Source organism: Cariama cristata, unplaced genomic scaffold, assembly GCF_000690535.1.
Source record: "Cariama cristata isolate BGI_N322 unplaced genomic scaffold, ASM69053v1 scaffold16121, whole genome shotgun sequence".
In the NCBI taxonomy this organism is placed as follows: Eukaryota; Metazoa; Chordata; class Aves; order Cariamiformes; family Cariamidae; genus Cariama; species Cariama cristata.
The window spans coordinates 7,942-19,921 of NW_009597670.1; the positions used below are offsets into that span (position 1 = coordinate 7,942).

The 11,980-nt window shown below is 39.2% G+C and overlaps 1 protein-coding gene across 1 annotated transcript in view; it reads right to left on the reverse strand.

The window, feature by feature from the left end:
* Window positions 1-296: 296 nt before the first annotated feature.
* Window positions 297-11,980, reverse strand: part of LGR4 (leucine-rich repeat containing G protein-coupled receptor 4) — a gene marked incomplete at its 5' end in the record, with an annotated part of 44,867 nt that continues 33,183 nt past the window's right edge. Inside the window, 9 exons of the mRNA XM_009709002.1 lie at window positions 297-1,620; window positions 4,681-4,755; window positions 5,416-5,543; window positions 6,921-7,046; window positions 7,351-7,422; window positions 8,352-8,423; window positions 9,517-9,582; window positions 11,202-11,273; window positions 11,692-11,760. Of these exons, the coding sequence (XP_009707304.1) occupies window positions 344-1,620; window positions 4,681-4,755; window positions 5,416-5,543; window positions 6,921-7,046; window positions 7,351-7,422; window positions 8,352-8,423; window positions 9,517-9,582; window positions 11,202-11,273; window positions 11,692-11,760 (1,957 nt within the window). The remainder of the gene's footprint in view (window positions 1,621-4,680; window positions 4,756-5,415; window positions 5,544-6,920; window positions 7,047-7,350; window positions 7,423-8,351; window positions 8,424-9,516; window positions 9,583-11,201; window positions 11,274-11,691; window positions 11,761-11,980) is intronic.

The window sequence follows — 11,980 nt, forward strand, 5'->3', positions numbered from 1 at the left end:
CAACGGAACTTACCTCGCCAACAGCAGAAGCAAAGTACAACTGGGGCACAACGTGGAAACACACCATTAGCATGTAAAAAACTGTATAAAAGAAACCACTATTGTGTGGAAAGAGTAAAAATACTGGGTAACAAATTTGGTTTATCAATTATTTACAGCCAGGGCAATTTATTTATTTAATTCTTTTTAAATGTATGGCTCAAGAAGTTACTGCCCGCTTCCCTTCTTTACAAATGATGCTGAATGATTACAAAAAGTGCTTCCTGCTCGAAAGGTCAAAACAGGCAACAGTCTATGAAGCATTATATCTCTTTATTAGAACAGCTGATGGCAAAAAGCCTTTTCAGTCTTTAATCCTCGGTATGTTGTAGGCATAACGAACCAAAGGAAATCCTCGGCTTTGGTAGAAACATGCACGGCCACAGGCCTGCACTTGGTCTGAGCTGTCCGACACAAAGGAGTCGTCCTCGTCTGCGTAGTCGGAGTGGGCTGACTGGGTGCCACAGTCTGACCAGTAGCCATCCGGCCTTTGGCAAGGCACCACTGCCAGCGCAGGGCAGCTGTGTGATTTTATTAAATGTTTACAGGGCATGGGCTTGGATACCAGGAGCGATTCACAACATTCACACACTGCGATGTTACCCTGCAAATGGGTGTACGCGCCACAGTCATAGTAAAAGTCCTGCGTCACACAGCCCCCTTGAGCGTTGACGGCAATTGCTACCGCTCCGTTCTTCCTGCTTATATGGTGCCTGAGCAACTTCCAGTCTTCCTTGAACTTTGGGTTGAAGAATACGTACAGAACTGGATTCAGGCAAGCAGGTAATGGGAAAAATATCAAAGTAACAGACTTCATGATTTCAGGGCTGATAGAAATCGCAGTGATCAATGGTGCAAATGAGAAAAACGCAACAGGGCAGAAAAAGATGCAGTTCGTGAAGATTAGCCAAGCGACATGCTTAATCATGCTGGACTGTGAGTTTTCGGAGAGGTCCTCTTTTTCCAAGTTGCAATACAGTTTAGTGTAGATAATAGCCATTAGCAAAAATGCTAATGAATTCAGGAGCACTAAAGTTACTGTGAAACCTAATGAAGGTGTTTCTCCAGTGGGGAAGGGCAAGCAAAGGGGTGATGCTGAGTACTCCGCTTTATAAAAAAGTGGTAAGCAGCCCGCTACCACAGCACACAGGAAAGCAAAAACTGCTGCAATTTGGAATTGTTTTTGGCGATTGCTTTTCCCCTTTTTAATGATCTCCTTCGCAGAAAAGCTCCGTTCAACAGCTGCCAACATCAGGAAAAAAATGGCACTTTCTGACGAAAAGACTGCAAGAAACCCAGCAACTCTGCAACCACTGCCAGTCTCCCACCATATGCCAAATTCAGCAAATCTTCCCCAAGAGACAGCATCCAAGAAAGTTAAAATACCAGTATAGACTCCCATAAATAAGTTAGATACAGAAATCAGGCCTATAAACAGTTTGGAAGATGGCAATGGAGTACAGGATGCAAATATTGTTAACATGACAAGCAGGTTGAAGAGCAAAGCAACCAAAAAAATAAACCAGACAGTAAGTCGAATCATCCAGCTGCCCAATAAATATTCACAAGGCTTAAAAGCACCTAGAAGAAAGAAAAACAGAAGGAGAACCAATTTAGGAAAAAAATCGTGCCTTAATAAGCAAGATTTTCAAAAGGTATTACAAGAGCACTCCTCATTAATTCATGAATAGAGTACACAGCTGAACTGCTGAATAGGTCAGTTGAAAGTAAACTATTCTGCTGAAGCTATTTACTAATTATGCCTGAAATAATAATTACTGTGATGAATGGTCACTTGAGAATACTTTGTATAAACAAGCTAGCTAAACAAACTTAATTACCTTTTAGCTACTCAAAATAGCTTTTATTAGTGCCACCTAAATACTTTTTATTTTCTTTAGATTTCATACTTCATAAAAAAAGTTGGTAACAAAATAAAAGCAAATGTTCACAACTGACTTGTGAGGAGAAAGAATTTTTTAGAAGTAACATGTTCTCTGAAAAAATGATTCATAAACGTGCCTTCTGGAATAACTTTTGGTCACAAGGAAACATCTGTAAAACAGCCGACAAATTCAATTTAATCGCGTTTAATAGGGACAGGAATTCACCACAAGCTCTCTCCCCCACCCTCGTCACTGAAAGGCGCTGTAAGCTTGGAAAGTCATATAGGGAGAAACAATTTTTTTTTCTTCTTCTTTTCCACTTAAGAAAAACTTAAATAATAAAAAACGTCCAACAAGCAAAATAATATGAGGCGAGACAAGGAAAAAAGGTCACTACTACTGCTTACCCTTCTAATCCTTCTAATTGCTATTTATTCCATACGGAAATCCTACTGATTTTAAGTAACAATTAGAAGAGTTTAACCTCTCCTACATCCCCATTAGGCACTCCTAATTGTCCAAAGCACAATAGCTGGGGATCTCTCCCTGCAGTCGCGCACTCTGGGAGCTGAAGGCAGAGCAGAAAAATGCCAAAATGTGCTGCAACTTTGGGCTGGAGCTTCTGAACCGGATTCAGCCTGTGACTCCCAGCTATGCGCAGCTCCTGCCCTCCCGTTGGGCAGGTGAAAGCTAAGTACAACCCATCCCTAATGTGGGCTGGGACAGCAACTGCACAGAACGATTAAATGTCAGTAGAAAAATCTCCCAAGGCCTAAAGCAACTTCCAGAAATTACTGAACTAACAAGTCAAAGAAGAATCTTTTTGTTTGTTTAAATGAACAAGCTTCATTTCTGGGCAAGAAATAATGGCACTAACTGGATTATGAGACCAGTAAAATCAGGAGTAAAATCCCTTTTTTTGCAGGTATTCCCGAGTAAGACATCCTCACCAGAATAATTTTTTTTACAATATGTTCACATGACACAACAAGACCTGCTAAGCTGAATCCACCTAAAAATAAAAACAACTTCCTACTTAGGAAATTTTAAAACATCAATGCTATGCTTCCAAAATCAATGTGAAGTCTGTTTTCTAGGAGCTGTGCAGTGAGGTATCTTTAGACTAACGAAATCCACCACACTTTCCTGTCTTTCTCCCAAGGTCTAACTATCCTTAGAGTTCCAAGTTACCCGCCCCTATCACTAACATTCCCAGCCCACTGGGGGAAATTCATGCTTGGAAGGATGAGTTTCACGGCTTTCAGTGCTATGCTACTTGAGTGCCACTGTTCAGCAATCCATTCCTGCCACTAGGCAAAGCAGAAAGTGGATCTACGAGATGAGCAATGATTCAGAACTTAAGTGGTGGGTGGAGCGTCCTACTTATGACCAGAAGACAGCATGGCATAGAAAACAAGTTGTTAGTATGGGAGGGACTGGTGAAAAACAAGGTAAATTGTGAACTTGTAAAACAAGCCCTTCATTCCTTTTAGAGCTACAGCATCTCTGGCATGGGCAAAAAGAGAGAGTTAAGGCTTTAAAGGTTTATCCCATGTAACACACCATCTGAATTCTCATTCTGTGAACAGGAGATCAAAAGCAAATAAGCAGCATTGGTCAAATTAATTCTCAGATCACGTACAGTTACATTAATAATATATTTGACTTTCTGACCACAATTTTTTTTAGCTGTGATCAAGAAATCCTTGTGACATGCTGTATTTGAAAGCTGGGGCTAGCCCAAAAGATGAAGAGCAAACAGATTTTCATAATGGATGTAAAATATCAGTTTAGGAGAAGAGAATGAAACAAAACTTGGAAAAACCCGGCTCATCCAGAAGTAACTTCACTGGAAGCATACTGTTCCCTCCATCTGTGTGTTCCTGTTTATGCAAACAGGAGGTTACAAGATGTCTAGAAGGAATCCTCTGGAGAGCTCATGGCAAAGGCAAGGAAGTAGGAGGCACCACAGCAAGCACTTTAGGAGCTGAGTGGAACCGTGTGTGGAAATTTGCAATTTGAGGAAGATAAGAAGAAGGGCAGCAACAAAGCTGCCTAGAATGAAAATATTCGTTTGCAAGATCAAAGACTTTCAAAAGTTCTGGACTGTTCAGGCCTGAATTGGAGTAGTTCTGGTATGCCAATAAGACTACTCATTGCACAAATACCTGTAGCAGTTTAAGATGCTACTGCCTGCTCCAGCTACTTGTGACAGCCCTCTGTTGTCAGTTAATGTCGCTATAGCAGGGCTGGGGAACAAATCACATTAGTGTTCCTCATCCTCTCTCCTGCAAAGACATCAATCTTAGTTAAAACCACCAATGACAGCAGTTTGAGTTCAGCTTTTAAACCACAGGTGACTTCTCACTGAAACAGATAAGCATTCATACAGTCTGCTCCATAGACATGTCTTTGGCAAGAGTAATGCAGAATTAGGGGGCAGTGCATTAAACACAGCAGGCTCTAAATGTTAAGTATTAGTCTTGATTGTTCTGCTTATAGAAACAAAGTTCTGGTTTTTTCCTAGCATAGTTCTCCAATACAGTGCTATGTGTCTAAAGCTGAGTCAGATCTTTGTGATTGCTCATCCAAAAGAACACTGACATCAAATGAAGTTTCACCCAAGCATTGTAGAATTCAATCTTCTGTGTACAGAATGACTACAAGGAATGAAACATGTAATTCTGCAGACAGCTATTTGCATAACACCACACCTGAAGTTCACAATATGGCTAAAGCACATTAGAAGATTTACCTGTTGCTGGTGTACAGTGAATAATAGTCTGTCCCAGTTCCTCATTTTCCTCATTTCTTAGAACATCTGCATCAGCTGTATCCAAGTAAAAATAAAAACCAGGTTAGTCGTAGGAAGATAAAAAAAAAAGTGAAATGCAGTGAAGCTGTCCAGGATGGAAGCAGCCCTTTGAAAGATCAAAGACCTAGTACTTCACCAATGTTCAAGCCTTTAACAAGCCGAGCTGTTCTGGTTTGCCACATAAGGTCCAACGCTCAGTGCCAAAATTGTTGCAGCAGTTTGAGTTACTCTTGCCTGTCTCAGCAACTCACAATGATTTATAACAAAGTGGCAATATCTTTCATTGCTGGGGACAGATCTATGGGCCTTGAAGTAGACAGTGGAAGGACAAGCCCTTTCTGAACAGGAAGGTCGAAATACTTAGAACCATAAAACACTTTCTGCTCTGGCAGAAAATGACAGAAAGATTACTGGCAGTGTAGAATTTTTTTTAAAAATAGATTATTTTTTTTTTAATAAACAGGCAAATCTTACACTGTCAGATAAATCCATTTCATGCATTTAGAAGGAATATGGCACTGCCGATCTGTAAGCAACTGCTAAGCACTTTCAGAGACAGCTTTTGTATCCCTACAGAGAATTATATTTTCCAAATTTCCTTATTCAAAGATAACATACACTGTTACTCGGTCTAGTCTGGCCCAAAATAATACTGCCGCTTTAGTACAATGCAACACTTACCCTTCTCACGATCCATCAAGGCACCTTGATCTTGGTGACTGGAATCTTCAGCATTAGAGTTTAAGTAAGAATCACAGCCCCAAAATGCACAGCACTGGTAAGCGTATGGTACAGAGAGTGACCTGAAATACAGGTGGAACAACAGTGTTACCCATTGTAACCGAAGTTAAGATTACCATCTATTAAAAGTTTAAGTGGCACACTTCAGTGCTAAAACTGAAGCTTCTTTTTGTCATGGTTGATAATGAAAAATTATTTCACACTGGATCAGTTGTAACCATTTCTGATGAACTTTTGCACAGAGATAAAGGATAGGTGATGCATCCAAGTCTTGTCAGCTGCAAGGAGCACAAAGAAAATTCTGTGATGTTTAGCTCTCTTTACTACTCATACTACTCCATATACAAACCAGTGTTTGTGGCATTGCTGTATAAATTAAACTGAAAACTAATTAAGCAAGTTAATTAAACAGTAACTGTTTTGTAAGAAAGTTAATTCCCAGATGACTACAATGTTAAAAATTACATCTTTCATTCTCACTCTTCATTTTGTGGCCCGGAAATAAGATTTTTTTCTTCTATTTTTTTCTTGCGTGTTTGACAGAAATGGTACATACTGTTAATCCTGGCAGAAAAGAAGTACAGCTGCATACAGAGTTTTAAAAAGTCCACATAAACAAGGAGATAATAGCAGATCAGATGCTAATTTTTCTGACTCAAGGCTACAATATCAACTATCTGCTGTATTGTTCCTGAATTCTGTTCTTGTAAATATTTAGGAGGAACATCAAGTCTAAGGATTCCACAATGCATTAGTTCTCAAACACAGGTCAAAACCTAAAATCCAATCTGCTGTTTCCACAGGACTGCTGAGGCTTGATTCTAAAAGTGACAGGGATTCCTTTGCTGGCCTTAAGACAGTATTAACAGTATTTTCATCTCCATTTTTTCCATCGGACAGCATGGGAAACAATTTTTAACTGCTTCTTCTTGATGTACAGAAAGATCTTTGAAAATGCAAAGCAGTTAATCCCTGTCTAATCCACCTGCCACTGAAATCAGTACCAGATTTCCATTTGAACGATTACTGTTATTCTTATCATTTGCCTGCAAGATTAAACAGCGTGTGTATAAAGTGTGGTGACTGTGGAATCAGACACCTGCACGTCTGCTGCCGTTTTTCACACTCTGAAAGACAGATGTGCTCAGTTCAATATAAAATGGAATCCACCCAAACCACTACGCCGAAGTCAGGTGATATCTGCCTGAAAAGTGGTGGAGGAAAAATGTAAGAGGTTCCAAGAAAATTGTCTGCAAATGGCTTCTACATCAGAATAGCCAGATGCCCTTTCATATGTGCCAACATTAAGGCATTACAGGACTCAGCAAAAGGCCTGATCATTTGTCGTAAGTATTATCTAAACTGGCTTCATTTATTGTCACATTGCTTGTTACTATCAAAAGAAGTGAGGCACTCTGTGGTGTTATTTACCAACGTACCGGAGCTTTGCAAAGTTCTTTGCTGCCAAAGCTTCTTTCAGCTCAGAATTGCCTGCAAGTTTAAGCTGGTTCAGTCCACTCAATCCTTCAGTTGGGACTGAAGTAAGTTCATTGAAACTTAGGTCTCTGAAACGTGAATATTAAGACAGTGTTACAACAAAGTTAAGTTTGAAGATCCTATAGCACACATTTCATTGAAGTTGGAAGGCTTTTTTAAAGTCTCTTATCGAGGCTGTGCTCTGGCAAATGCCTGTCAGTGCAGTAGGCACTTGAAAGAAGCGTGCCCTGCACACATTCAGCTAGCGAGAGGTTTCACGATTCACAGAGAAGAAACATGCGATGGGCAGACATCAGTTTTAAGCTAAAAATATTTACTGTCTCAGCAGTTTAATGATAGAGAGGAGGTCGCTGCACAGAACAGCCTACTTACAGGTTAACAATAGCTCCAACAGTGGTGAAAGCTTCCTTGTGGATCTGATAGATCCGATTTCTACTGAGGTCACTGCAATGAATGCCAAATGAGATTATGTTAGCAGTTTCATCAAAACTTTGTTAGCAGCCACTATACTGAGGAAAAAAAAGCTAAAATGACAAACACATTATGCCTTTGTCAGAAAAGCTGAACAACCCTCCCATTTCCTCTCTGCCCCCAGTCAGACAGGTGCAGTAGCAGCCAAATCCCTTGGTAAGGCAGCTGTATCCTGCTTCACCTCATCCCCAAAGTAGAATCCATCGCCCATTCCTGCCCCCTTTCCCTTCCTTCCTGGTGCCAGCAGTTCAGCCTGTGCTCCCCAAGGCAGAGGCCGGCTCTGGCACCACCCATTCCCAGGCTGAAGGTGCCAGGACAATCACTTTGGTGACAACTGCACCGGTGGCAGGGCACGTTGGCAGGGCTGGTGAAAGACAACAAAAGAACACGCAGAAGGGCATCTGCTTTGCTGGATTTCAAAATCTTATGTTGTGACATTCCTTTTAAAACACCTGTCAGTATGTGGATTTTTTTTTCTGATAATCCTATATAATCTTCATATAGCTAGAGATGTAAGGGAAGGGGATAATTTTGTTTACTGGTCTGCTCCTCCTGAGGAAAACAGATAGGATCTCTTCAATAAATACTATATAATGGAATAATATAGTAATAACATAATGCAAAATAGTGGACTACCAAAAAAAATCATCTCCTTTTTTTATCTCCATATATATATAAAAATATATCTTTATAGGCTAGAAAAGCAAAATGGAAAACAGAAAGAATGGAACTGAAACTGGCTGCTGCTATTATCTCTTGTACATGGTTTGCCTCATCTTAGGATCCAGCATACCTGGCCTTTTGCCATCAGTCAGATTTGTAACACCAAACTCTGACATCAATTTACATGGGAATCAAAACCATTATTTTGTTTTACTCAGTATGCAGCTATATGCACTTACAGGATACGAAGGGAGGACAGTCCTTGAAAGGTAACCTCTGTGATTTCACGGATTTGATTATGCTGTAAGGAACTGCAAAGTAAAGAAGTAGAAACAGGACTTTATTAGCTAACTGGTCGGACTTCAAACCGAGGGATAGCTTAGTGCCTGCTAATACATAGATTTTAGCCTTACCAACTGTAAGATTTTTCTCATTTCCCCTTGTAGGCAAACTGTTTAAGTATTTTGCACTAGCCATGTTAATACAACCATGAAGCTCTTTTGTGGCACCTCTGCCCAATCCCAATTCACAACTCATTTAATTTAGAAGAGACTGTTAAGTATGGACCGAATTATTTCCAAGCTAAAAGTAACACTTTGTGAACTTTGAAGTGTCACACTGAGATTTAAAACAAACCTACTTCATTCTGCAGGGAATCTTTAGGCATATTCTAACCTGGGGTGGACTTTCATTTCTCAAAATACAGATTTATGAAAGGAAAATGTTGAGAAACATCTCAAGAGCTAATGGGCAAATTATACTTCCAGTTCACTAGCTCCCTTTACCATGAACCATGTGCACAAGGAGCCCAAAGATGTCAAGAGTCTAACAGCAAAGGCCTGTGAGAAGTCTATTAGCCCCACTCTGGTTAACAGGAAAGAAGCTTGAGTGCAGCAGAGGTAGAAGAAGAAGTAGGAACATATTCATGCAGAAAAATTGTGTAGGGTCTGGAAATTAAGCTTAAGAAGCTTTAAAGCAATGAAGTAAGCAAAAGCAAAGATGGATTTTGAACATGTCTTACAGGGACTAGAGGAAAAAACCTTTACACAAGCACAGGCTGATGGTTGGAGGGAACTGAAGAAGAGTGGAAGAGGCAAGAGGCAGGAAGGAAAACATGTAAATGCTCATTCCATTTATGCGTATAGCAATACTACTATGAAATGCAGGATTAGGGTGTCTTTCAGTCATTTTGTGCCCTAGGAACAATTAAACCTTAGCTAATTGAGCAAAACACAAGTGGTTGAATTCTCTGTCCAGGACAGTCCTCACATGAGATAGTCATATTATCCCTCTGTCCTTAATCTTAGAAACTTATGATCAAACATGAAGCAAAAAAGTTTCTAGAGACTTGGACTCAGCATACTAAGGATGTAATAAAGATGAACAGCATGTATTTCTACTTACATTTCTTCCAAGGAGTGGCAGTCCTTAAAACTTGGGAGGTCCTTTATATTGTTGTAAGACAAGTCCCTTCAAAACAGAAAATGGGGGAAAGGTGCTTAGTTCAACTCCTTTCTACTTGAAACATTTCATCACTTGCAATCATTAAAGGGATTGGCAGAAAAATCTTCCTGTTAGTAACATTCTGTGGAAAAACTAAGGGCAGTTTAGAGAAAGTCATGAAAGGAATCACAAGTGTGATCTCTCCACAGTCATCCTAACTAGCCCCACTATGCACTTTGATTATACATATATACACTCAAAGACATAACTGCTATGTCAAGCTTGCAACAGAAATAATAAATAAATAGCAGAATAACAGAAATAGTAAATAGCAGAAATAAGGCTGTCGACATAACTCTGTAAAATGTTGATTCATTGCCTTATATTCACTCTATTTGTGTAACGTTTTTAAAAGCTACATTTCTCTCTCCCCCTTTTTGCCTCTAAATTCAGTGAACAATTTTATTTTTTTTACTTTCCTGAAATGTTCAACCAGTGACGTAAAGCAAGCAAGCATTAAAAAAACCTCATCCCCAAACTCTCTATTTGACAAACTTTTAACAACTTAAACTAGCGCTCTGTAATTGAAAAGTAATGGAGAAACAGGCCATGCCTTCGCAGTGGCTTCAACAGCTCATGAGATCCCTCTCAACCAGTATTTTTGATTCTATATTCTATTTCTATATACATTCTATATTCTATTTCACTGCTTTCATCTCTGCATCTGGATATATGCATACCTCAAAACCATACTGTATAAATTCCCTGAATTCTTAGAGTTGTAATTTAAAAGGGTAAATTGATAATCTGCCTTTTTGGAATAAACTGGATAGATGGTATGCAATGCAGGAATTTGGTGCACATTTTGAGTTAGAGTGCTAGCACCTCCCTAAGCAAAGCTAGGAAAGTTCAGAATTTTCTGTGAAAATACGCAGCAAAAAAAGAGACTTGAAACTTGCAAACAATCTTCAAAGTTCTGATCAAAAGATAAACTGCCATTTGAAAATAAATCCTACCTGGTCATTCTTTTCCTCCAGTTTTTCTTCTATAAAACAGAACATATTTTTTCCTCCATTTTTCAGCACTTGCTTTTGTTCCAAATTTTCCTGCATAAACATGGCTTTGCCTCTCCCCTTCATGGTTTCATTTACCAGTTTGGGGTTTTTTTGCTTTTATTTTAACACATCCTTACTGCTTTTCTGTCTTGCCTTTGTATTACTATCCTCTTCCTAACCCTCATCTCCATTTCTCTTGGTTCCTGATGCTCCCTCCTGTGTTCCCGAGCACAAAAAGTCAAAGCACTGTAATTAAACTCTTCTTTAACCTCTGAATGTAGATGACTACTGTTGTGTTAAGAATGAATTTGAAGATGCACAGACTGTTCTGCAGCACCACCTTCCATATCTTTTATAACACATGAAAGGAATACAGTGCATCCCTGTAAAGGGGACCTTGTTTCAGGAATGTAAGGCATTACATCAACTCTGCCATGATTTGAGGAATCAAGAAACCAGAATCAGATTTCCAACTTTAATAGAACTACTAGGATGAGCAATTCTAAGCAATACTTTTGCTTTAAATTAGATTTAAGTTTCTTTTAAAATGTTTTGATGCAATGAAAATATGAGCACAATGTCTATACTTACAAAGCTCGTAGCACCTTTTGCTCTTGGCACAAATTAACAGGAATACTGTTTATCTTGGTCCCTGTTAGAGTTCTGTGAAAAAAATGCAACCCATATATAAATGTTTGCAATGTTGATGGTAGATGGCATAACAAGCATATGTAAGAGCAGAATAAGGATGGTGTCTCAGCTATTGGGGTGCTAAATTCACCCACCAAAATTTTTGTTTGGTTGGTTTTTTGGAAGAGGCCGACTTTTCTGTTTTTCTGTTCTGTGAGAGCGGGGTTAGTATCAATGGCCTTTTCATAGGCTGTTGTCAGCTTACTCTATTAAAAAAATAATAATTAAGAAGCACCCAGGTACCACAGTAAGGGAAGCTATGTAATTATATTCACTGACAAGAACGAACATATATCCAGTTGCTCTCCAGATCCACTAATAATACTTCAATCACTTCACAAGAGGCAAAACCAATAAATTACTGGAAATTATTTCTGTAGCAGATACTTACAAGCTCTCCAGATTAACGGTTCCTGTCAAATTAGGAAACCACTGGACCATGCTGGCACCCCGAATGACCCTAAAAAAAATCCCCACGAAAATTAGCTGTAAACTATTATGCAAATGAATTGTGACATTCAATCCTGCTATCGGGTAGATATTTTCACTAAGGAGACATGCTAACATTCTTACTGCTTTTCTTTAAATTTTACACTTGAATAGTGTGTAAAATATAGTCTTTTCACTGCTTCTTATACTAGTGATTTGCTTAATAAATTACTCATCCATTAGCAAACAGC